Raw genomic sequence first — 24,111 nt, 5'->3', positions numbered from 1 at the left:
ACTACATGAATAGAATTGCCTTTGGAGTAATATATATGTTCTCTTTAATTGCACAATTAGTACATTAACTTTATGCTTTCAGTATATTTTACTGCATTTAAAACCTTTTAAGTGCTATCGAAATACAGGTTTAGCATACATATATATATGAACTACAGTACACTCAAATATATGATAAGCAGTACTCGAGTTGAGGGGGGATGAGGGATGTCATCACCCCTGAAATAAAAACAGTCAAAATCATCCCCCTTCTAAAACGAACATCCCCCCGTTCCATCCCTTGTGCTATTTTATCAATGAATGCATTAGTGATGGCCGATTCGCGAACGAATCGTTCTTTTTAACTCGGTTTTTTTAGTGAACGGGTTGAACCGATTCGTAAGTCTGAACGAATCGATTTTTAAAATTATTTTAAAACGTTTTTAAAACTGATCTTTGGCTATTCAACCTCCAAAAGTATCCCCTGCGATTTCGGATTTATTTTTCATGTCCCGTCTGCGCTTGTCTTATCACTTTTACGTTCATTGTTTTGTTCGTCACTTACATTCGTCACTTTTGCGTTCATAGGTTTCCTTCTGGTGCCGAAAAAAAAAAAAGCAAGAGCCCGGAAAATTGACAACAAAAAACATGATTATGAAAATCTTTGGAAACTTCTATGAGGTTTTATGTAAGTCACTTTTATCCAAAAAAATCTGTTTGTGCTATATATTTGTGCAATTTATAAGATTCATTTTCAGACTTTGTAAATTGTTTCAATGGTTTCATTCTTTTGTTTTTGCATTTGAATTAAAATGGACTTGACCCGACTTGAGAGGATTCAGATGTTCATTTACAATGTTTTCTGAGGTTTTGTTTTGAATTTTAATAGATGAATTACTAAAAGATTTCAAAGTACCATGAGTATGAAGATGCACTTGAACCAAGTGGGAAAATGTGTCCTCTGCATTTGACCCTAACTATGGAGCATGTGATAGCTATGCCAGCCAGGGGACTGACTCCAATTCTGAGGTTCCTCGGTCAGGATCAATGACAGGAGTATCTGACACGTAACATCCACACCATGCATGTTGTTTTAGGATAGTAGAATATATTAATTATGTTTTTGCTTAAACAACAATAAAAAGGGTACACAGTTGGTCTCCCACCATGTGCACTGTCATCAGCATAAAATATGTCTGATAAACGATAAAATTCACCATCCCCCCTGATTTGTTTTTACAACTGACTACTGATGATAAGTATAGTGTCATATACCTTTGGTATTAAAAGACTATATATGTAGCACTTCAAAAGAAATGTTGTTATAATAAACATGTAAACATATCACTGGGGGTACTATACAGGAATAGATAGTATATTTCAAGTGTATAATTAGTAGATTGGAATTAGCATTTTAAATATACAGTAATTCGATGATTATAATGGGTATATAGTTGGGTTTGTAAATTTTACACTTTCAAATTACTTAAAAATTATTTCAAAAAGTTCTATAAAAATGTTTTTCAGTACCAGATGTATAATACTCTTTCAGTGTTCCACAATATTTACTATTGAGTATTGACTATTCCACTTTATTTGTTATTTATTATTTGACATATTGCTCACAAAGTAAGGAGGGGAAAATGTTTTGGGGTCACTGATATGACAGAGAACTGTTTCTATATCTCTGACAATGATGCTACAACTTTGTGAACCTGTATGTTCATTGGAAATTATGTTTCAGTTTATTCAATTTAAGTTTTGGGGACTGTCAAGGACAAGAGTAAGGGATACCTGATCCTGGAGTGCCATCCAACCTCGTAAGTCACTTTTGGTCACTATCTGCTAGAGATCAGGTATTGCTATTGCTATTGAAGGTTTTGTTACCTTATATTTTGTAATGGTATGAGAAGGAAATTAGAAACTGTAAACTGGATGGAGTTAAATAGCAAAACGGTTGAAGAGGCATGGGAATTTCTTAAAAGCACATTGTTGCAAGTGCAAGAGGACTTCATACCCGTTTCCAGCAAAACTAAATCTAGGAAACTGCAACCAAGGTGGTTTACTAAGGAAATTAAGAATAAAGTCAGGAGGAAAAGGGCTCTGTTCCACAAATGGAAATTAACTAATTATTTCAAAATGAAAGACTTTTTAGAAACAAATTTATCTTTTTTATTTTTGTATACGACTTACTGGCTATATGTTCCTACATTGTACTCCCTACTGGAGTACAGTCTGGGGGCTGTTTTTTTTATTCACCTCCCCTCTCCTCATGTAATCTTGTTTCTCTGAGTTTTCAAATAGTCCCCTGTCTTCCTGACCTGTCTACCCCCTATAATGTGATGTTTGTATATGTATGGTCGGGTTGATGGCCTGCTTTTCGCTGGTACTTGTGACTAGTAACATGGTGAATTGCAACAGCAATAAAGGGAATTAATCAATCAATCAATATTGTATTTGCACAATATGAACATGGTCACTCTCGTTAAAATCTTTAAAACCACAACCTTAGCCCGTAAGGTAGGTCCATAGCGTTTTAGAGTACATTAATGAAAACACAATTACATAAAATATTACCATCGGTGTATGGTGAACATAATAATCATTACTCCTCCGAGCCGCTATGCGGCAACCGCCTGACTCGTTTTAAGCTTTAACATACAAGGGTGGTTTCTCTTTCCATGAGTAACAGCTGATCTGTGCTCACGTCGATGAACTAAATAAGAACCGATTGTGAATCTGTGATCCTTTACCGTATTCGGAACGAGAGCCATATTTAGTGTAAACATTAGGACTGGTCTGGGATCAGATTGTGGGTGCTCACTGAGTCGCAGGTCTTCATAATGAGAACTAGAAATACAGACGACATGTACGTATCACAATGCGGTTCGTTTTGCACGTTATAATGTCTGACTGAAGTTTAGTTACGAGGATGTTTCTTTTAGCTGTTGCAGTGGTTTTTCTAACTTTGCATTTCCGTTAATCAGAATATCTTTAGCCATAAGGTAACATAGTAGCATACTACGCAAACTTACGATCCGGATCGGAATTTGAAAACTCCGCCTAATGCTAGTGCCAGTTCCTCAGTCGTCACTTGGTTCTAGCTCAGAAACAAGTTGCTTATGGTTTGGTAAAAAAAATAGATGTTATAATAATATATTTGCAGAAAGGTTATGAGAATAATAACTTGGTTAACTATAAAAGTAAAGTACGGTTCTACTATAAAGTTCTACAAGTTATGCACGAGTACGACGAAATTTAATATTAGCCTCCGTAAATGCCATACATAGGCCTATAGCATGTATAGAGCTGCTCGATTATGGCAAAAATCATAATCACGATTATTATGACCTATATTGAGATCCTGATTATTTACCACAATTACTCTTGACAGGAGACACATTGTATTTATTGGGTCTTAATAATGAAACTTACACAATTACATTGAAATTGAACTGAAACCAAAATAAAACTTCAATAAGATAACATACGTTGAACTTGTACAAATATACTATTAAAATGAATAAATAAATTATACTGAGATGAACTGTTCTCTGAGGTTCAAAAACACTTATCTTAATTTTTTCCCCAACTATACATATTACAGTCAACTGATATATAAAAAAAGTACAACTTAAAGAGTTTTATAGAGAAAAACTATTCTGTTTACATGATCTGGCTTCAGTGATGCACGATGGCAGGAGACAATATGCCCAGCTGTGCTGAAGACCCTCCATATTGCTAAATAATATATAATGGCATCCGTTATATCTCGGTGTTTTTGAGAACTTGACGGATACGCGGTTGCATTATAGATGGTGTCCTTACACGAGTTGATGAGCTTGCCTCACATTCCTGAGTTTTTTGTTCACGTATAGTTTGGTCATAGACCACTTCATGATTAAGCTTTAAGTGGTCAAATAAATTGGTCGTGTTGCGTTGTGGTGTAGACACAGCTTTGAAACATATTATGCAAATTATTTGCTGCTGTTCTTTCCTTGAAACCAAAATGATTCTAAATAACTGATGTGCGTTTACCTCTTTTGTCGACCAAAGGTACCCGTCCTGCCATTTCGACCGTGAACGCGTTCTGACTGCTGTGCTGTAGGTAATTCGCTGACGGCGTTTAGGGAGGGGCGACGCTGAAAAATTAGTGCGCCAATCTGGATTTATTGCGCAAAATAAAGTAGGGCATAATTTCAATACGAGATACAAAGGTCGTTTTTCTCTATTATAATTTTTTATATATATAATCGTGGGAAGCCATAATCGTAATCGTGATTCAAATTCGATTAATTACACATTGTATATACGGATAACAATAAATAACATAGCCTATTAACATATGGCTGTGGGGTAGAAGCTGTTCTTCAGTCTGGCTGAGGGGCCGCGTATTGTCTGCTATTTTTTACCTGATGGCTAAAGGTTGAATATACTATATCCCGGCTGTTGGGTCGCAGGTGATCTTGAAGGCACTCTGGAGGCAGCAGTTGTTGTAGAGGCTCTCGATGTCTGGTAGAAGTATAGTCCAATGGTATGTCAGCTGTTTTGACGATGCATTGCAGGAACTAATAATATACTTTAGGCACTATTAATAATATTATAGACCACCCATAATAATGTTAATATTAATAATAGGCCACCCAGCCAGTTTCTGTGCCTCATACCTATATGCTGTCTTGTCATTGTTGGAGATTTGCCATATCACAGGTGTGGTTTCTGCACATTTTATGATAGTATTTGAGGTCGAGGTGGTGTGCATAGAACGGCAGACTCAGAACAGAACCCTGCAAAGCTCCTCTGCTGAGCATTAAGATTTCAAAGAGGTTGGTGCCCAGTTTAACAATCATCATCCACTGATTAAAAAATGCAGAACCCAGTTGAATCCTGAGCTGAAGTTGCCAAACTGCATTCTCATGTAAGTGATTTGGTGCATTGTGCAATGATGGTGGTGAAATGCACCTTTTCTACAACCCAGCTGGCAAAAAAACGAAGTTCATTCACAGTGTTTTATTATCAGCTGTAGCGTTTATTTGCAACTACATGACTCAGCTTTTTTTTTTAATAACTCTAAGTTTCTTTTTTCATCTTGGAAACTGCATTTTTACTATATTTGGTTACGACAAAACAACAGTGAAGAGCTTGGAATAACGAGGCAGTTTTTTTTTTAATAGTGAAATGTATATGTATGTATACTACTTGTATATAAAACATTGCCCTTTTACTTGGTTCCTTTCATGAGATCAGCACACATGTTGTTTCTGAGCCTCAAAAAAGGCATTTTTTCACTTAATTGGGAAGAAAGTACTCTATCAGCTTTCAAACGAAAAAAGTGTTGTTAATCAAAGGGGTGTCGGAGTTACTAGGCCTTGTACCGACAAAAGAAATCACTGAAACTATGGACTAATCTCACTCACTTTTAATCCATGTCTTTCATCACAATAGCTTCTGATGTAGCTGAAGTTTACCCTAAAGCGTGCAAACTGTTTTGTGGGACTTTTTAGAGAATTTCTCCTTTGTCTCGCAAACTGAAGTGAAAGCTTAACACTGGTTAAGTTTGCAGGCCACATTACACCAGATCTTTTCTTATATTGATGTATTCAAGTATGGCTCTGATCACATAAATGGAATAACATTTTTTGGTGCTCTTCTGAGAGCTGAAAAGACTGGAAAATTGCACCAGAAATGTTTAGTGTAGACAGATAACAATGCAAATTTACACCTTGTTTTATTCCATGAAATTCTGAGGACATTTGTTTCAAAGTTAAAACGGGTATTTCAGGGTAATTTCTGTGTATAATCAGTACTGTGCAAAAGTCTTAGGCAGTCAAAGAAAATGTTTAAAAATAAATTTATCTGCATAGGAAGTGAATATTTGCTAGGAAAAATAAGCAAAGCACAAATTGACATAGGAACATTTGCAAATGGCCAGTAACACGATAAACAGTAACAATAAAACAACAAATAACAATAAAAATTCTTCTGTTCTCCAGAAAGTAACTGCTGTCTTGGAAGGCTAGAAGAAAACTACTTTTCTCACCAAAGCTCACGCTTCTCACAGGCACCCCAGCCATTGAATTTCACCACCAGTTCAATTAATTACATACTTAACATAACTTGTTGAGGTATTGATTGCCCAAAAATGGTATGCTAGTGATTGAGTCAGCAAATACAAGTATATTGGATTGTTTTGGCAAATATTGGGCTGACTTTAAGAGAAGCTACATCTTTATTCTGTAGTCATGCAGTTCTGCTAAAGTCTTGCATCTGATACCACATCCCTACACTTGGTAAAATTGACTAAGTTAAAACGGAAGCAATATCATATTAATCAAAAATAGAAATAATAGTCGTGTATGTTTATAGGTTAATGAAGAGACTGCATTTCTGGTCTTTCTCTTAGGGATGGATGAATATGTTGCAAACCTTGCTAACGTTAGTGTCGCAGTTTCTTAACAGCCTCTGACCACAATCTATATATTTCCTCATTTTTGAACATCACTTTTTTTCTTGTCACAAACGTTCTGTGTCCATTGTGAATTTGATTGTTGCTCTGCCAATGTCCCTGGGTAAGTCACAGTTTCTCTTTTACTTAAAACTGTTCTTGCTTCTTTGACCTGCATTACATTAATTTAATTTTAATCAGTTAAATTCAGAGTGCACAAGCTGAAATATATTTGTTAAGACTAGTAGCTGTCTCAGTTAGAGTTCTGTGTTTTAGCATGAAGTTTTTCTCACAAGAAGTGAGCTGGTTATTCTTAAATTTATCAATGTTGGTGATATTTTTACCATGAGGGAGGGATTTCATTTGTAGTGTTTGGCTACTGAGGCTAGTGTAAAAACAAAGCTTTAACATTACTAATGTTTGATAACGATGGCAAAACCCTGTCACGTTGAGAAGAGAACTTATTGTGTAATATTGTTTATTAAATTGCATGAATTGCCCAAATAGTCTTAAAAAACGTTTTGTAGCAGACATCTGTTCTTTTAATGTTCTTATCATTGACTATTTATCAGAGCCATATGTATTGCAAAAAATTTAATTGATTTGAGATCAAACCATGCTTTTGTATTCATGGAAACCTAACATCAATGTGCAGGACTGAAGGATTTACAGACATCATAGTTTTGTGCCATACATCAGATTGTTGGTCTCTTTTCCTATTAACTCATTTTTCTTTTCAAAATGTAAAAATCTATTTGCTTCATTACATACTAGATTTAGATTGTATCACATAATTTGATATATCACACGCTTGATCATTTATATATAACTACTGAAACTGAATTACGGTGGGGTTACGTTCCGATTAACCCATTGTAAGTGGAAAATACTGCGAAGGGAGGAGCATCTGTAACTTCCTGTCATCTGGTATAAAGTTCCGTATTGGCTTACACATTTAGCAATATTATATTACGCTACCCACCCTGACCAAATTTTGTGTTGTTTCTTTAAGAGCTTGTTTCTTATTATCTTTTTTTGATGTTTAAAAATGGATGGTGCCACAGGTGCATTTGTCATTGGGCAATTGCCTGATTGTAATGATACTGATATGGTGGAACACCTGATTATAGCCTGAAAGAAGATGCAAGGATCGGTAGTTGTGGTCAAAAAAATGTTACAATATAGGTTGGTTCAAACAGTGCAACAGGAAAGACAGATGTACTCTGGACTATAGGGGGACATTTTGAATTGACTTATATTCTTCAGATGGTAAACCATTTTTATATAGGGTTATAGTCAAGTCGCTTTGTCATTTTACATACATGAAACAAAATTGCTTTTCTGTGGAGCAGCACACAGCCAGAACAGGGAACATCTAAAAAACAGTAGACAATGAACAAAAAATACTGGCAAGGAGAATTAATATGTATTAAGTATGAAATAAATAAAAAATAAAAGAATACACATGAAAATAGAAGGAAAAACAGTACACACCAATACACAACAATGACAACAACACTGACACAGCAAATACAGACAACAGTGCAAATAACAGAAAAAGTGTAGTGCAAATGTGCATTTTGTCAGTGTTTATGAGGTAAGTGGGAGTTGAGAAGTTCAATAGCTTGGGGCAAAATGTTTGCAGAACCTGGTGGTGGTTGATCTAAACAATAGAAAGTATAATAATTCAGTCCACTTAGTTTACAATTCAAATGGAAGCTATACAAAGAAGGCTAAAGTACAGGAAACAAAAAGTATGTCTGCTATGTCATCTTTGGAGGCTGTATAAGGGGTCAGACATCATCGTGCTCAGATGCATGCTGTGCGTGTTGGGTCACAGGTGTGATGGCGAGGTGCAGGTCTTCCCCCTGCACCACAGACTGGACTTGCTGGAGGCTTGTGCCGACTTGGTCAATGCAGAGTGGCCTCGTAGCCGTGCTGCCCGGATCCACGGATTACAGAAGTCCTGCCAGAACTTTCCTGTGTGCCTAGTTCTTCTGGAGCGAGCCGCTGATGAGGAGCAGCTGCTCGGCCATGCCAGGCTCTCTCGAGTTGTCGGACAATGTGGCAGCCTGTTCGTGGAGACCGTGGTGGTTTGCCAGGCTCAGCGGGGAAAAGGCTACGGTCGCAAGCTGATGGAGGCTTCCGAGCGCTATGCCAGGACCAGGGGCTTCCGGAGATTGTGCTTGACCACACACGACAAGCAGCATTTCTATGCACACCTTGGGTATGTGCTTTCTAAGCCAGTCCAGAACGCTGGAGCCATGACCTCCTTCATGCCCATGGAGGTTCTGCAGAAGTTTTCCAGGATACAGGACACAGTGTGTTCATTTGGACCTCCGAGGAGCTCCGCTAGACAAGGTCTTCAGAAGAACCTGCCGTCAAACTCGGAACCAGATCCTCCTCAAGTTTCTTGTCAAACTGAAATCCTCTGTCCTAAACCACTTGCTGTTCCGTCTCAACCAAGCAACCAACCTCCTCAACCTCCTCCGCCACCTCCTGCTCCACCACTGCCTCCACAACTTCCTGCCACCTGTCACCCGATTCCTCCAGTAGCCCAAAGCCAGAGCAAAACGCAAACCCTATACACCCCATACAGAGATGCTAAGGGGATGCCAATCTACTGGATGCATAAGGACATTTAACTGTGATTACGACCTACAACAATCGTCACAGAAAAATGATAGGTTCAAGACAAATGTCAAAGGTTGCTGACCCCAGTGTGCTAATTGAATACATTTGGCAAATGAAAAGCAAAACAACTACGATAAAATTAATAGTACCCACACCTTGGAGTACCTGGAAATTCCAGAAGCTCTCATTCACTTTGTCTTTGGAAATTAATTATACACTTTAAAAACTGTAATTTTGCTTGTAATAAATGAAAGTGAGTTGAGTCCTGTTTCTGTGTCCTCTTTTTTGGATGTATCAACCATGAGTTCAAAAATATTTCTGCAATAATGAAACTGGAATTCAGTTCTGTGTTATAGACAAATGATTGTATTGAAATGTGTTATTAGTAGCTATATAATCACAATGTTAATATGTGTGTTTGTGCATGTGCATATGTGCGTTTGTCTTTCAGGAAGAACAGTGCAGCACGCAAACCGGCTCCTGGGTCAGAGCGCAATCATGGTGATGATCAGGTCACCTCTTGTTTTACACATCCTCGGCCAGCTGCTGTTCTGCAGCGGCATTGTGTGGGCTTTTCCTGGAACTCGCACGGAGAGCCATGCCACTGCTGATCCCAGACTTGACGCCCGGCCTTTCACTGTGGTATGGAACATGCCCACAGCCAAATGCCAGGAGAAGTATGGGGTCCACCTGGATCTGAGTGCCTTTGACATCATTGCGAACCATCATGAGAAATTTCAGGGCCAGAACATGACTGTTTTCTACTACAATAAATTAGGGTTATACCCCTATATCTCTAAAGAGGGAGACCAGGTGAATGGTGGTGTCCCACAGCAGAGTAATTTGCAAGCACACCTCAGCAAGGCCAAGGCTGAGATTGAGGACCTGCTTAAGCCAGGCTTCCATGGACTGGCTGTAATTGACTGGGAGAAGTGGCACCCCCTTTGGGTACGTAATTTCGGTGCAAAGAAAAAGTATAAGCTGCTCTCTGAACAGCTTGTTATGGAAGAGCATCCAGATATTTCCAGGCGGGAGGTGCTATTTTTGGCCTGCCGAGAGTTTGAGAGGAGTGCAAAGCAGTTCATGTCTGGTACCCTTCAGCTTGGTGCTGACACACGGCCTGCTGGGCTCTGGGGTTTCTATGGATTCCCTGCCTGTTACAACTACCACAAAGGGCAGCACAGCCTCAACTACACAGGACACTGCCACCCGAAGGCCATGGAGTGGAACAGTCGCCTGGACTGGCTGTGGAACCACTCCAACGCCCTGTACCCAAGCATCTACCTCCCTCTCCAGCTGGCTGGGTCACCAAATTCCACCCTCATGGTTCGCTATCGAATCCTGGAAGCCCTAAGGGTAGCATCATATTATTCTATATCACCAAAAGCCAAACCTGTGCTACCCTATGCTAGGGTGGCATTTGTTCACACTCTTCGGTTCCTGAACAAGGTACTGTTTGAACTTGTGTATAGTGACCTATATAATGTGATCTCTAATGAACAAAAAGCAATTGAACCTAATTGGATGCAAGGATTCCTTTTTATGTTCTCCCTGTGTCGTTGTGTGGTTCCTCTGGCTACTCCAGTTTCCTCCCACTGTCCAAAAACAGGCTAAAGTTAATAGGAGTTGCCAAATTGTCCATGTGTGTGAATGGGGTGTATGAATCTGCCCTGCGATGGGTTGGCATTTGGGATAGGCTCCGGACCCACCACAACCCTGTCCAGGACAAGTGGATATAGAAGATGGGTGGGTGGATTCCTTTTATGATCATACAAAGACAATTTACTAAATTTTAGATAAATATCAGGCCTTATGTAAAATAACATGTTATGTTAGCGTCTCCTTGGTGACAATGGAAAACTAGCAGCAATATACAAAAGTAATATACAAAAATGCTCCTAGCATTCAGTATAGCAAACCTGTTTGGCATCCATGACATGAAGGGAGTTCTGTACAGGCTGCATGTTAATGCTTCAGAACCTGTGCCCAGTTATTCCATCAAAAGCACCTTTTGCGTGTCTGTTATTTTAAACACAGTGCATTACATATGTTGCTAAACTAGATCTATTGCCTAATTCTTTGGAACTGCATTCCATGAAGAAAGGTCTCAGATTACCAGACCACATGCAGATAAGTGTAAAGCTGGGGCGGAAGTGAATGTTGTTGCTTTTTTTCTGGCATGTGGGTTGACAGTCAGTGTGTGGCTATTCTGGTGCAGGTCTGACTGGGTTTTTTCTGCAGATAGACCTGGATCACACACTGGGAGAAGCTGCGGCCCTCGGAGCAGCAGGGGTGGTGCTATGGGGAGAGCTACGTTTTGCCAAATCAAAGGTTAGGCTCTTGCTTTCTTAAAGTCACTTTCAATGCTGATGTGTATGTAAAAATATTAACTTTCATACAGTGGGCTGGTTATTTTACGAGGGGTTGAATCACATTTGGTGATGAAATACACTATATGGACAAAAGTATTGGGACAGATCAGGTGTTGAATTTAGGTGTTTCTTTCAGACCCATTGCCACAGGTGTATAAAATCAAACTCCTAGCCATGCAGTTAGGTTTACATACATTTGTGAAAGAATGGGTCATTCTGAAGAGCTCAGTGAATTCAAGCATGGTACTGTCACAGGATGCCACCTTTGCAATAAGTCAGCTTGTGAAAATTCTTCCGTGCTAGGCATTCCAGTGTCTACTATAGGTGGTATTATTGCATAGTGGTAGCGTTTAGGAACAACAGAAACTCAGCAGCAAAGTTGTGGACCATGTAAAGTAGCAGCGGGGTCACTGAGTGTTGAGGCGCATAGTGCGTAAAGGTAACAAACACTGTATGGACTCAATAACTGCAGAGTTCCAAACTCCCTCTGGCATTAACCCCAGCACAAAAACTGCGTGCCGGGAGACTCATGGAATGGGCTTCCATGGCCGAGCAGCTGCATGCAAGCCGCACGTCACCAAGCGCAAATACTGCTGTAAAGCATGCCGCCACTGTACTCTGGAGCAGTGGAAACGTGTTCAGTGACAAATCACGTTTCTCTGGCAGTCTGATGGATGAGTCTGGGTTTGGTGGATGCCAGGAGAATGATATTTGTATTGTGCCAACTGTAAGGTTTGGTGGAGGAGAGATGATGGTATGGGGTATTTTTTTCAAGGTTGGCCTAGGCCCCTTACTTCTAGTGTAGGGAACTCTTAATGTTTCAGCATAGCATGACGTTTTGGACAAGTCTATGATTTGTAGGAACAGTTTGGGGAAGGCCCTTTTCTATTCAAGGCCCAGAAAAACATGGTTGGGTAAGCTTGGTGTGGAAGCACTTGACTGGCCCACATAGAGCCCTGACCTCACCCCCATCAAACACCTTTGGGATGAAACAGAATGGAGATTGTGAGCCAGGCCTTCACATCAACATCAGTGCCTGACCTCACAAATGCTCTTCTGGATGAATGGGGAAAAATTCCCACAGACACACTCCAAAATTGTTTTTATAGCTTCAAAGAGGTACCAACTCCATATTTATGCCTATGGATTTAGAATGGGATGTCATAAAATTTCCTGTAGATGTAATAGCCAGGTGTAGCCAATACTATTTTCCATATAGTGTATATATGGTTGTTTACTCTTGTACCTGTGTGATTGTATCACTATGTGTCCTACCTCTATCCAGCACCAGTGCCAGCTCCTGAAGAATTACGTGGACCAAGTCCTGGGGAAGTTTGTGCAGAACTTAAAACATGCGGCTTGGCACTGCAGTGATAGGCTCTGCAGTGGGAAAGGTCGTTGCACCCGACGAGACCCCCTGTCGGGACACACCCTGCACCAACCTGATGCCCACCCATCCAGCGTCTCTGGGAGGCTGCCAGCCAATAGCACCCAGCTTGGCTTGGCTTTCCGATGTGTGTGCTACCGGGGCTGGACTGGGGAACAGTGTCAGGAAAGGATGCTTTAAAGGACATTCTTAGGCAGGCTGATAGAAAAGCATTTGTATTTTAGATCAGGAAATCTGGCACATGTATAATGTTCCAAATATATTCTATTTATATACTTTCAAATTATTTACGCTGTATCAAGATACTTAAAAATACATCCAAAATTTAAAGCCAAATGTAAAATACTTCCATGAATTGTGTTTGTGTGCATATGGATTAATTAAAGCCTGACATTTTGCATTGCAATTGTATAAAATTTATTTAATCTGCAATTAACTCACATAAGTAAATTAATATACTGATACAACCTTTTCCAAAATGTATCATAACAGGGTAACTGATGTAAATGCTTGAGATTCTTCTTTAGTGATGGAGACTACATGTCCCGGCCCCAAGTCCGACCCTCAGAAGTTCCAGAAGGTAATGCGCCTGCTATCCACTGCTGGAGGTCAGGTTGCTGTGCAGCTCCTCGATAAGTCGAGAAATCTTCAAGGTGATCTCCTGCCTCTCCCTCATCCCCTGGAAGAGTGCTTGTAGGACACTGCCCTGCTGGACTAGGGATGGAAGAAGGTGTAGTTCAAATATCTGAGTGGGGATCATGTGCATGTTGGTGCCCATATCAGACATTACACAAAGTGAAATGTTGTAGTCCATGCTTGTCAAATCTTATTAGTGGTTTAGTACAAAATGCTGTCACTTCATTCTCTGGGGTTGGCAACGACAGCTTACACTTGGTTTTTAAAATGTGTCTTGGGAAATCAGACCACAGGTAGACGGCCGAGACACATCGCTGTTTACACCTGTGTCTGGTCCAGCTGATTGTATTTGGATTTTGTTATTGCCTGACACAGGTATTATGACATCCTGGTTGGGGACACATCAGCAAGCATTAGCATTTACACTACAAAAGATATGTGGTAAAATGTATCCTAGACCATCTCAGCAAATGGTCTGAGTGATCAGATCACAATGTGTCTTGGTGATCATTTACACTTGCATTTAGCACTGTCTATTTGCCATCCAATTGCCCAAGATGCATTTTAAAACCAAGTGTAAACAGGGCCTTAGTTACAGCTACCTTTGCTACCCCACCATCAGCACCACCACCATATAATCCTGTTCAGCAGATAGGTGTTAGCAAATAGTAAAAAAGTAAATAGGGTAACTCATGATGATGCAAGGATTCAAACAAAGGTATTCTTACCTAAGAAGCAAAAAATCATTCCAATTGTCACCAACAGCAAGGCTATTGCCATGCATCCACACGAGTATCGAGAATCTGTAGCTGAGAAGTATCTGAAGATCCTTTTCCGCCAACAGGATTTCGCTGCATGACCAGTATGAGAGACAACAGGCCTTTCTTGAAGGTTCCCATTGGTGGAGTGGCCCTGGTGTAGTCGATTACTTCCTTTATACAACAGGGATAGAATAAAGGTTCAGTTTGTCCAGTGACTTGATTAGTAAGAGCTTCACTCAGAATGTGAGAGAATATTATTTGACATAACTGTTTACTCCTCAGTCTGGTATGATGTGCAGGTGTCATGTGGATATTGATGGATTTTACACTGACTCCAAAATCACTTATCAGTCTGACCCCTGAGAGGAACGTGGAAGTAAATATATGTATTTGCATGCAATCACTGCATAGAATTTTGAAAAGCAGAACAAATTTCCCACAAATTGTATTATGAATTATAGATATGTGTAACAGCTTGAATTTGAACTTATAAAACAGGTCTCACACATGCCAATTCTGGTAATATGCCTTATTACAAAGCGGTCTGGAGAGTTGCCATTTATTCAATAGTCATGGGATTGACTTGTTATTATTACTACAGTAGTTTTCTACCGTACCTTTACTGAAATGCTCTACATGCAAGTCATTGATGGAATCCACGGAATGTAGCTCAATTTCGGATAAGTCCCCATCATTGATCCGGATAAAATCCGGCATCACGGTGGGTGGGGTCTTTATCATAGTCTTTGCATAAAGGACAATAAGAAAACCAGAAGAAACAGGATGTATTATCAAAAACAAAACCTGCTTTGTTACTTTATAAATAACAATCATTATGCATTTTAATTGACACTGTACTTTTTGCCCGGTCTTCATTTAATTTCCACTTAATTTAAATGACTGGTAGATAACAGTGAGGATCAGAGGTCTGTAGATTATCCTTACTTGTGATTTTTGCTTTGTGCTGTTGCAATTTCTATAACTACAGCAGATGAATTAGCCAAATATCACGGTCTAAGAAACATAACACAGCATACAGGCCCCCAAAGGGCAGATTATACGGAGATAGTATTCTTCACATTTTACAAAAACTGAATCACCGTTGTCTAAATGTCAGACAAGAGTTATTGTCACACCTCGCCCTTTCGTTAAATGTTACATTATTTGAAATGAAACATTTTTCATACGGTGGGGCTGATAAACTTTTTCTTAGAATAAACAGCTCTTGTAATAATTATAAATCGACAGTAATAAAATATACTCATTAAATCCACAGAACATTATTATATGCAGGTCATCCTCTAAACATAACAGCCCTGTTATCTGTGTCTGGTGTCTCAGCCCATTTCCTTTCCAACAGGTTTACAGGCTACTTTCCAACATCTGTCACTAACTGGTACGCAGTGTCCTTCCTTCTGCTAAAACTGCAGCCCTCCTAAATTATGTCTGAATGCAGAATACTGCCATGTAGTTCCCCCCAAATTTCACCTCAGTCTAAAGCATGCCTTTCCCTCGTCATGGATCTTACCGTCTGGGAAGTTTTTCTCACAACCTCATCTAGTACAAGTTGTCAGAGGAATGCGACTAGATACAAGACTCTGTTCCCAAAAGACACTTTCAAGATCTGGGAATGGTGCATTTAGGGAAAAAAACGCGGCGGATCCTCAGAAATATACGTCAAATATCCAAAATCAGTATGGACGTAGTCTTTGATGCATTTATGCAGATATCAGAGGACAGCCCCAGTTCCCCACTATCGCTTTCCCAGCTCAAAGTTAGCCTAGTGCCGGCCAGAAGGTCCGCTCCTAATATAGCGAGTGGAATGCGGACTTATTTATAGCTATACTGACCAAAGGAATGATTCGATTATCCAAGTGGAAACCGTTTGCACAAAACAAAGAGCTAAACAAAAGTTATCCCAGATCAACGACAGATTGGTTAATTTAAAATGTGCTGTTTCATTTCCATATATCACATATAGGCCTAATGTAGTCTGCTTTGCACAATATTTTATTCATCAAACAATCTGAATATGTTGAGCTGGCAAATAGTTAAGGCTTGTCCAGTATACAGTTATCCGGATAAAACAAAAAAACAATTCAGTTTATCACCACGTTTTAGGTGAAATGAATCTTCTATCATACCTTAACTTACATCAGGACGCAAACAGCTTGGTAATAAATTTGTCAATTTTAGTTTAAACCATCGGTTATGGAATAATCAAATCAACCAATACTTTCCCCCCCCCTCTAACAACACTTGGATTGAAGTAATGCATTTGACGGTTTCTTTAATTTGTTAGTAATTAACATGAACGTTTCAAAGTTTGTTGTTTTATTAATAATTTAGCAACAAAATGTTAAGTCGGTTTTCATATTTTAAAAAAACTTACATCGTCAGCAGGTGGAGTGGTAGAGCAGGGAAAAAGCTAGATACGCATGGAGGAGAGTATATGTATTAAAGCAGGAGTATTATAATAACGTGTTATAAAACGCCGTGTTATAATCAGCGTAATATTTTATACAATTTGAATTTTTGAAAATGAAGATGCGCCTTATTGCAGTGTTGCCGTTAACGGAAAACAAAGTCAAGATAACGATTGAGTAAGATGTGAACCATATTCAGACTACATTTCCCGTGGTTCCTCAGTCTACTTCGGCATCACTATGGTTTTGCACCGAGGTCACAAAGTTGGGCACCACCATACTGTAGTTGTTTTGTGCTGCAAGGAAGGCAAGATGTTGTCGCGGATGTTGCCGAGGTACTTGCTGGAATCCAGGTTCAGAATACAGAGAAAAGTCCTGGAGAGTATAACGTCTGGAACCGTAATACATAAGAGGCATGCTTCAGCTTCAGAGGTAGGAAGTCAGCTCCGGCAAAAAAAAGAAAGTGATTAGAACAAATCGCTTTGGTTTTGTTCATGACATTTAATAACTATTTCTTTCTGGTAGACCGAGAGTATTTCACGATCGACAGCATAAGTCGCAGTATTTTATTATGTTTTGTATAAGCGATGTTTTTTGGATACAGCATACTTCCGTAGGCAAGTCAATGTCCATAACTATTTAACCATTAATAACATGATCCAGTTACGACTTGTTCTGGCAGTCACAGAGCTGGAATCGCTCCACCATCTTTTCTTTTCTTTTTTTGTTTTAAGACGTTGCTTTTAATTAATGTTATAGTAATGCATTTAGTGCAAAGCAGTTTTATAATTCAAAGATTTATTTACATTTATTTAGCAGACTGTCTTGTTTTTTGTTAAGTTCGAAGCAGCTTGGGCTAATGAAACTAATTACGTTTACATGAAAATACTTAATTTGGCTACCTTAAACAACACGACTCAGTCTTCACTATTGAAAATGTAAGATGTCATCTGCTGAGTGAAAATGAATGCCTGGACCCTGGGTTTTATTGGAACATTGTTAGTAGGGAGTCCTGATCACTTTTTACTGCCTACTTAAACTGTTGTATGAAAAGTTCAAAAGTCTATTAGGATATATTAACAGAATGACCCTTGATGATGTATAGTGGATGAACAGCAATGACATACTATGCATGGAATATCTGTGTGTAGAAGACTGCGCTCTGCAGATAATACATTGTCCGCTTTCCCTGCTCACTTGACTTTGGACCCATTTCGCAAGTCACTTTTAAGAGCCGTCATTGGTCCCCTTGTTTTGGTTGATAAGCCCTAAGCAGATCCCCAGTTGCCGGATCAAAGAGCACCAATATCTGTAAAATGACTGTGAGATTAAGCTTTGCTGATTGCTTTATTAGACTTCACTGGTTTAATTAAGCGGTGTCTTATTGCACCGTCGTCAATCTTGCATCTTGGGTCTGAGGACATCATGAGTGGCACATCTGCATTTTGCCACAATCTTCTGTGTCCAGAACCCCTTGAAGAAGACGGAGCTGTTTGAGTTCCACCGGCAGCAGGGGGCTAAGATGGTGGAGTTTGCTGGCTGGATCATGCCTGTGCAGTACAAGGACAGCCACATCATCTCTCACATGCACACACGCCAGCACTGCTCCTTCTTCGACGTCAGTCACATGCTCCAGGTGGGGGAGCAACTTCACATGTTACCTGCATGCCTTTTAATGAGTCTTGCTTCCTACAGGGTGTAGGCAAGCCTAAGACATGTAGGATGGGTGTATCTACAGCAGTTATGACCGAATAATGTTTAAACACGGTAAGTAATGTGTACAGTGGTACCTTGGAAAACAGACTTAATTCATTCCAAGAGGCTGGTCGAGTTGTGATTTGGTTGAGGTCCAAGTCAGTTTTTCCCCATAATAAATAATGTAAATGAAATTAATCTGTTCCAGACCCCCAAATGATTTAAACTTATCTACCTATATAACTAATGATTAAAAGGATTACCAATCAATATAAAAGTAATGCACACATGAAAAAGCACACATACAAAAGCAATAAACATGAAATAAACAACAACTCAAGAGACCCGTTCGACGTCCGAGTTGGTCGAGTTAAGAGCTGTTCGAGTTCCAAGGTTCTACTGTATTAACAAAGAATCCGTTACGCCAAATAACTGGAATAATTGTGGTTCCCTGTTTCTCATGTCTGTAAAATATTATTCTAGGATTGTCTAAATAATAAGCAATTAAAGCAATATGGAAACAATATAAGTAAATCTGTTCTAAATCAATGGGGGTGGGGGGGGGGAATACATATTACACTATTAATAGCTATCTCAGGTTTTCTGAGTCACGTTGATGTGGGCTGCTAAGGAACATGAACCAAGCAGAACATTTATACACAATGCTGGGGAGTTCTGTATGACCTCTCCCAGTCTCATGCTACTCTGACTCTGAGGTCAAGCTAAATTTCAGAGCCTAAGTTTGGTTTTGCCTAAGTAGGATTAATGAAGACAGAGTGCATCGGCTATGCAGCTGGTAACTGTGACTTCCATCTTTGTCTTGTATAGACCAAAGTTCATGGGAAGGACCGAGTGAAGTTCATGGAGTCCCTGATTGTTGCCGATGTCGCTGAGCTCAAGGACAATCAGGTGAGACAAACGGAAATGCAGACACATGCAAGTGTACTGGTACTTCTACAGCGTTTCATACTGTAGTACTGTTACAGTAGTGTGACATGTAAACATTTTCATTGGTGTATATGAGCAGGTGTCTGTACTCACACTTTCGTATTTTCTCTGTCGCCGTTTAATATATTTAACTCCACTTTTTCAGCAGCATCAGTAAGCCATTCTCACTTAATGAGACTTTTCTTTCTTTATATGACTTCCCTCCATTTTTCTGGTTTACTTCTCAGGGTACGCTCTCACTGTTCACGAACGAGAATGGAGGAATAAACGATGATCTCATAGTGACAAAGACAGACCAGGGCTACCTCTATGTTGTATCCAATGCTGGCTGTGCAGACAAGGACTCAGCTCATATGAAGGTATGTATGTGGCTCACTGGCCTAAACCTTTCTGTCCGTGATCAGAAGGTCGTCGGTTTGAGCCTGGCCTTGGGAGAATAGTCACATGTCCGGGGGCCCTTGAGCAAGGCCCTTAACCCCCAGGTCCTGGGTGCTGCTACAGGTGGCTGCTCTCTACTGACAAGTTTGCTCATGCCTATATATCTGCCTGTGAGTCATGGAGCGCAAGATGGAATAGGAGAGAAGAAAAATTCTTCTTGGGAATCAGTAAAAGTGTAATTATTATCATCATGAAGTGACCTTGACTCAAAATAATTCACACATTTGCCCGTAGGTGTGTCAAGGCAGATGAAATTCTGTAAGTGATTTTTTTTTGCCACTTTACAATAAGACTTCCTTTATAAAGGGATTATGCATGGTTTATAATCTGGTTATTAATTAGGTTGTAACAGTTTTTAAATTATCAATAGACTATTATAAACAAGTTATAACAGTTTTATTTAAATTAATGAGTTATAAGTGGCAAAAGGGAGCCTTATTGTAAAGTGATACTGTGATTTTTTTTATTTTTTTTCCCTTCAGGTTCATGTTTTTATTTCAGATGCCAGAAATCATTTTACTTAAAACCTATACGTTTTTATGTTGTGTTTAGGCTTTTTATCTTTTGACTCTAAGTAATAAAATGATTATCATGAGGACTTTCCATTACAGGCAAAACTGAATGAGTTCAAAGCTGCAGGTCATGATGTAGACCTGGAATTTCTCAATGAGTCCTTGATAGCTCTCCAAGGTAAAATATTGAGAAACTGGGTACTTATAACATCTAAGCTTTACACTCATCATCTTCGGAGAATATTTTGTCTTGTGTAGTGGATCAGAATTGCTCAGTTTAGACTGAACAATGAAACAAATGTGAAAGTGAATATTTTAAATTTTTTAGAGTCCACCCTAAGGTATGTTTTTTTTTCTTCTTCTTCTAATTATGCTTTTTTGTTTGAGCTGATTCCACTCGATTGAAAATGATTTTGTATTGTTGTCTAATTTGTTAAATCTATTCATTTTTGGCTAAATGACAAAATTATCGGCTACTTGTATAAGTAATTTAACTAGCAATATCACTCAGAATAACCTGTTTTTTAAATTATGTGTTTAATCCCAATACCTGGGTGGGAATATCCCATTCAATACTGGGAATTTGCTTGCAATGGAGTCTTGTCCTAGAGCACTGGGGGAGCATTGAATGCTGACCCTCCTCTAACCCGCCCCCGCTAGGACCGTCCACGGCGCAGGTTCTCCAGCCGGGCATGACTGATGACCTCAGTAAGCTGACCTTCATGACTAGTGTTCTGACGGAGGTGTTTGGGATCCCAGGCTGCCGAGTCACTCGCTGTGGGTACACTGGAGAAGACGGAGTGGAGGTTAGGCTTCATTATACATGTTTGGATATAATCTGTTGTGTGGGTATCCCTGCACCATCTATAATTGTCATTCTGATTGATGAAAAATCTAATATTTAAAACTCTATTTAGCTGTCATTCATCATTAACAAAATGTGTGATGCTTTACTTGCACAATTACACATCATATGTTTGCCATGTCTGAATAGCACCATATTTCACTCCTCTATTCAGTAACTGTGACCATTCTGTCCCCCGCTAGATCTCTGCTCCTCGATCGCATGTGGTCGCTCTGACAGAGCGCTTATTGCTGGACAGTGAGGTACACCTAGCTGGACTAGGAGCACGGGACAGTCTTAGACTTGAGGCGGGGCTCTGTCTCTATGGCAACGACATTGATGAGAACACAACCCCAGTGGAAGGCAGTCTTGTGTGGACTATAGGTGCCTTTTTATTTTATTGGTGTCTTTTCTTGAACTTGTTCATTGCTAATCATTTTCATATGATATGTGTGTTTCTGCCTCATCCTTATTAAAATAGAATATGTTAGGTATAAATGTTTGTTTTCTGTGTATGTGACATGCAGGAAAGCGACGCCGTCAGACCAGGGACTTTCCTGGTGCAGATATTATCGTGTCACAGATTAAGACCAAACCTAAAAGAAAGCGTGTTGGCTTGCTGTCTATGGGTCCCCCTGTTCGTCAGCATACCCCTATCCTGAGCCCTGATGGCAGGGTCATTGGTGAGCCACCTTTCAGTGTGTTGAAAAGATTTGATTAGTGCATTCTTGATGTTTGTTATTCTCTTTTATGTCAGAATTTGTAGGGTAAGGTAACTCTCCAGAAAGATTCAATACTTTTTATTAATGTCAATTTTCTTTTTGGGATATAACTTGCCATCTCGTCGGAGACTAAATGAATCTTGCCAGCCAAACGTGTGATGAATCTTTCCAACCCCAGTTTCTCCTCTTCCTTCAGGTGAGGTCACCAGTGGTTGTCCCTCACCCTGCCTGAAGCAGAACATCGCCATGGGTTATGTGGAGAATGAGTTCAGCAAGGTGGGCACAGATGTACTAGTGGAGGTCCGGAAGAAGGCAGTGAAAGCCGTCATCAGCAAGATGCCCTTTGTAGCTACACGCTATTACACAGGCCACTAAAGATCACTCTTCTTGATCGATTAATGACATGGTGTCAGCAGTGGTAGATTGAGGACCTTTGATGCAGTTCTTGGCACCCATCCTCCACACAACATAGTCAAACAAATTCAACTCAGTCTGTTTACACAATGCAATCTTCTGCCTAAGATCTCACTGAGGTTTTATGATTAAGGTTGCTTCAGGCATAGAAGTATCTGCATGCCAAAGTGAACTATACCCCAGTCTCAATGTGTTTGCATATATTCCATTACTTAACATCAGAAAATAAATAGAGCTTTGCTCCTAAGTGAGGATGGAAAGCTGTTTACAATTTAGGATAACCTTTTGACAATGTAGCCCTTTCTCTGTGAACCGCTATGCCTGCAGAGTTTCCTGGCTTAGGGATATCACTGAAAGACACTCGTTAATTCCCTTTGGCTATTTTGAAATTGTTGCACTAGTTGTATGATTAGTATATCCTTTTTCTGTAAATATGCAAAAATTATGGACCATTTTCGAGAGTGATGCATATTGTCTGGGGAAAAAAGTATTTTTGAACTTGTATATGATTTTTATAAAATGCTTTATAGTACATTTACTAATATAAATGATTTTACTTGCACTTGTGAACTAATGTAATATGCATATTTTGTTAAAATTAAATAATACCCTTTAACACAGGCAGTTGTCTGGTTAGTCACTGTAACCTATGTATGTTTCCTTGCTTGTTTTCCAGCATGTGAAGGGAGCAGGGGTCAGATTCAATTTACACTTTTTCACTTTCGCTAATTTTTCATTTTTTCCATCACATCTACGCACATCAGGAAACTATTATGACAAGAAAACATATTAACACTGTTGTCCATTGTTTTATTTTTCTTCATGGGGGTGCATTTTTTTTGGGCGTAGCATGCATGAGTCCACCCTCTAGTGAGCCCACCACCTGCAGGCAGAGCCGTGAGAGTCGAGTGCCATGTAGATCAAGTGGTAGTTGAAGGCAGGAGCCTCAGTGGACTGATCATCAATGGCCAAAACTGACTCTAGATACATTGATTGTAACCTCTCTGGTGGAAAAGGAGCCCAAGCTGATGCAGGAGGTAGACAGATACTGACTAGATATAGTCAGGCTCACCTAAGTGCATGGCTCAGACTCCATAACCAAACTCCTAAACAGGGGCTGGACTCTATTCCACTCTGGAGTTGCCCATGGTGAAAGGCACCAGGCAGGGGTGGGACTACTTGTGGCCCCTTGGTTCGGTGCCAGTGCGTTGGAGTTTACCCCGGTGGATGAGAGGGACGCCTCCCTTCGACTTGTCGCAGGGGACAGACTCTGATGGTGGCCTGTGCATATGCACACAACACCATTTTGGAGTATCTGGCCTTCTTGGAGAGCTTGGAGGGGGTGCTGGAACGCAACCCATCTGAGGACTCCATTATTCTGCTGGGGGACTTTAATGCTTATGTGGGTAATGACAGTAAAACCTGGAAGGATGTGATTGGGAGGAATGGCCTGCCTGATCGTAATCTGAGCGGTGATCTGTTATTGGACTTCTGTGCTAATGAGCATGAGGGTGTTCATAAGTGCACCTGGCACCAGAGCACCCAAGGTCTCAGTTTAATGATTGATTTTGTTGGATGGTATTGTTGGATCTGCATCCATATGTTCTGGACACTTGAGTGAAAAAGAGGAGCTCAGCTGTCCACTGATTGCCACCAGGTGGTGAGTTGGATCCGATGGCGGGGGAAGATGCCAGATAGACCTGGTAGACCCAAACACATAGTCAGGATGTGTTGGGAGCATCTAGCGGAAGTCCCTGTCCAGGAGATCTTCAACTCGCACCTCTGGCAGAATGTCTCTCTCGAGGGAGTCAGGGAACGTGGAGCCTAAATGGACCATGTTCCTGGACTCCATTTCTGAGGCGGCATTACGGAGCTGTGGCCGTAAGATAGTTTGTGCC

At 40.0% G+C, this 24,111-nt stretch overlaps 4 protein-coding genes and 1 long non-coding RNA gene across 10 annotated transcripts in view; 3 read left to right on the top strand and 2 right to left on the bottom strand.

Annotated features, from left to right (window-relative positions):
• Nucleotides 1-4,108, bottom strand: part of c6h3orf18 (chromosome 6 C3orf18 homolog) — a 31,190-nt gene extending 27,082 nt beyond the window's left edge. Inside the window, exon 1 of the mRNA XM_023821023.2 lies at nt 4,018-4,108. The gene's annotated coding sequence lies outside the window, so the exon portion shown is untranslated. The remainder of the gene's footprint in view (nt 1-4,017) is intronic.
• Nucleotides 2,676-13,223, top strand: hyal3 (hyaluronidase 3). Of its 2 annotated transcripts, none has more exons than XM_023821018.2 (4): nt 2,676-2,848; nt 9,510-10,507; nt 11,300-11,389; nt 12,716-13,223. In XM_023821018.2, exons 2-4 carry the CDS (start codon nt 9,557-9,559, stop codon nt 12,995-12,997), a joined length of 1,323 nt encoding a protein of 440 aa, XP_023676786.2. In that variant the 5' UTR covers nt 2,676-2,848; nt 9,510-9,556; the 3' UTR covers nt 12,998-13,223. The 2 variants fall into 2 exon arrangements, with proteins under 2 accessions (XP_023676786.2, XP_023676785.2); XM_023821017.2 differs by lacking the exon at nt 2,676-2,848 and adding an exon at nt 4,891-6,548.
• On the top strand, nt 4,405-9,320 carry naa80 (N-alpha-acetyltransferase 80, NatH catalytic subunit). 2 transcript variants are annotated; one of them, XM_023821020.2, is made up of 2 exons: nt 4,405-4,513; nt 8,265-9,320. In XM_023821020.2, the coding sequence occupies exons 1-2, from the start codon at nt 4,488-4,490 to the stop codon at nt 9,067-9,069; spliced, it is 831 nt and encodes a 276-aa protein (XP_023676788.1). In that variant the 5' UTR covers nt 4,405-4,487; the 3' UTR covers nt 9,070-9,320. The 2 variants fall into 2 exon arrangements, with proteins under 2 accessions (XP_023676788.1, XP_023676789.1); XM_023821021.2 differs by lacking the exon at nt 4,405-4,513 and adding an exon at nt 4,829-4,897.
• On the bottom strand, nt 13,218-16,880 carry LOC140591705 (uncharacterized). Of its 4 annotated transcripts, none has more exons than XR_011992006.1 (5): nt 16,607-16,880; nt 15,160-15,228; nt 14,832-14,958; nt 14,182-14,385; nt 13,218-13,531 (listed from the first exon to the last, which is right to left on the bottom strand). It is a non-coding gene; the product is annotated as an uncharacterized lncRNA (long non-coding RNA). The 4 variants fall into 4 exon arrangements; XR_011992007.1 differs by lacking the exon at nt 16,607-16,880 and adding an exon at nt 15,743-16,511; XR_011992005.1 differs by lacking the exon at nt 15,160-15,228.
• Nucleotides 16,817-22,833, top strand: amt (aminomethyltransferase). Its single transcript, XM_023821019.2, has 9 exons — nt 16,817-17,072; nt 18,109-18,276; nt 19,164-19,244; nt 19,511-19,642; nt 20,333-20,411; nt 20,894-21,039; nt 21,281-21,461; nt 21,605-21,760; nt 21,996-22,833. Exons 1-9 carry the CDS (start codon nt 16,881-16,883, stop codon nt 22,172-22,174), a joined length of 1,314 nt encoding a protein of 437 aa, XP_023676787.2. The 5' UTR covers nt 16,817-16,880; the 3' UTR covers nt 22,175-22,833.
• The last annotated feature ends 1,278 nt before the right edge of the window (nt 22,834-24,111 follow it).

This window comes from Paramormyrops kingsleyae, chromosome 6 (assembly GCF_048594095.1).
Source record: "Paramormyrops kingsleyae isolate MSU_618 chromosome 6, PKINGS_0.4, whole genome shotgun sequence".
Lineage (NCBI taxonomy): Eukaryota > Metazoa > Chordata > Actinopteri > Osteoglossiformes > Mormyridae > Paramormyrops > Paramormyrops kingsleyae.
The sequence above is the reverse complement of the archived record's forward strand: the minus strand, read 5'-3'. Positions and strand labels throughout refer to the sequence as shown.

What these genes read in the sequence shown, in the direction of transcription:
- naa80 (XM_023821020.2), top strand. Translation starts at nt 4,488, where the DNA reads ATGTCTGGTAGAAGTATAGTCCAATG. An exon ending in GGTAGAAGTATAGTCCAATG is followed by an intron (nt 4,514 to 8,264) that starts GTATGTCAGCTG and finishes GTTGGGTCACAG; the next exon opens with GTGTGATGGCGAGGTGCAGG.
- hyal3 (XM_023821017.2), top strand. An exon ending in CTCTTCGGTTCCTGAACAAG is followed by an intron (nt 10,508 to 11,299) that starts GTACTGTTTGAA and finishes TTTTTTCTGCAG; the next exon opens with ATAGACCTGGATCACACACT. An exon ending in TACGTTTTGCCAAATCAAAG is followed by an intron (nt 11,390 to 12,715) that starts GTTAGGCTCTTG and finishes ACCTCTATCCAG; the next exon opens with CACCAGTGCCAGCTCCTGAA.
- amt (XM_023821019.2), top strand. Translation starts at nt 16,881, where the DNA reads ATGGTTTTGCACCGAGGTCACAAAGTTGGGCACCACCATACTGTAGTT. An exon ending in ACGTCAGTCACATGCTCCAG is followed by an intron (nt 18,277 to 19,163) that starts GTGGGGGAGCAA and finishes TGTCTTGTATAG; the next exon opens with ACCAAAGTTCATGGGAAGGA. An exon ending in CTGAGCTCAAGGACAATCAG is followed by an intron (nt 19,245 to 19,510) that starts GTGAGACAAACG and finishes TTTACTTCTCAG; the next exon opens with GGTACGCTCTCACTGTTCAC.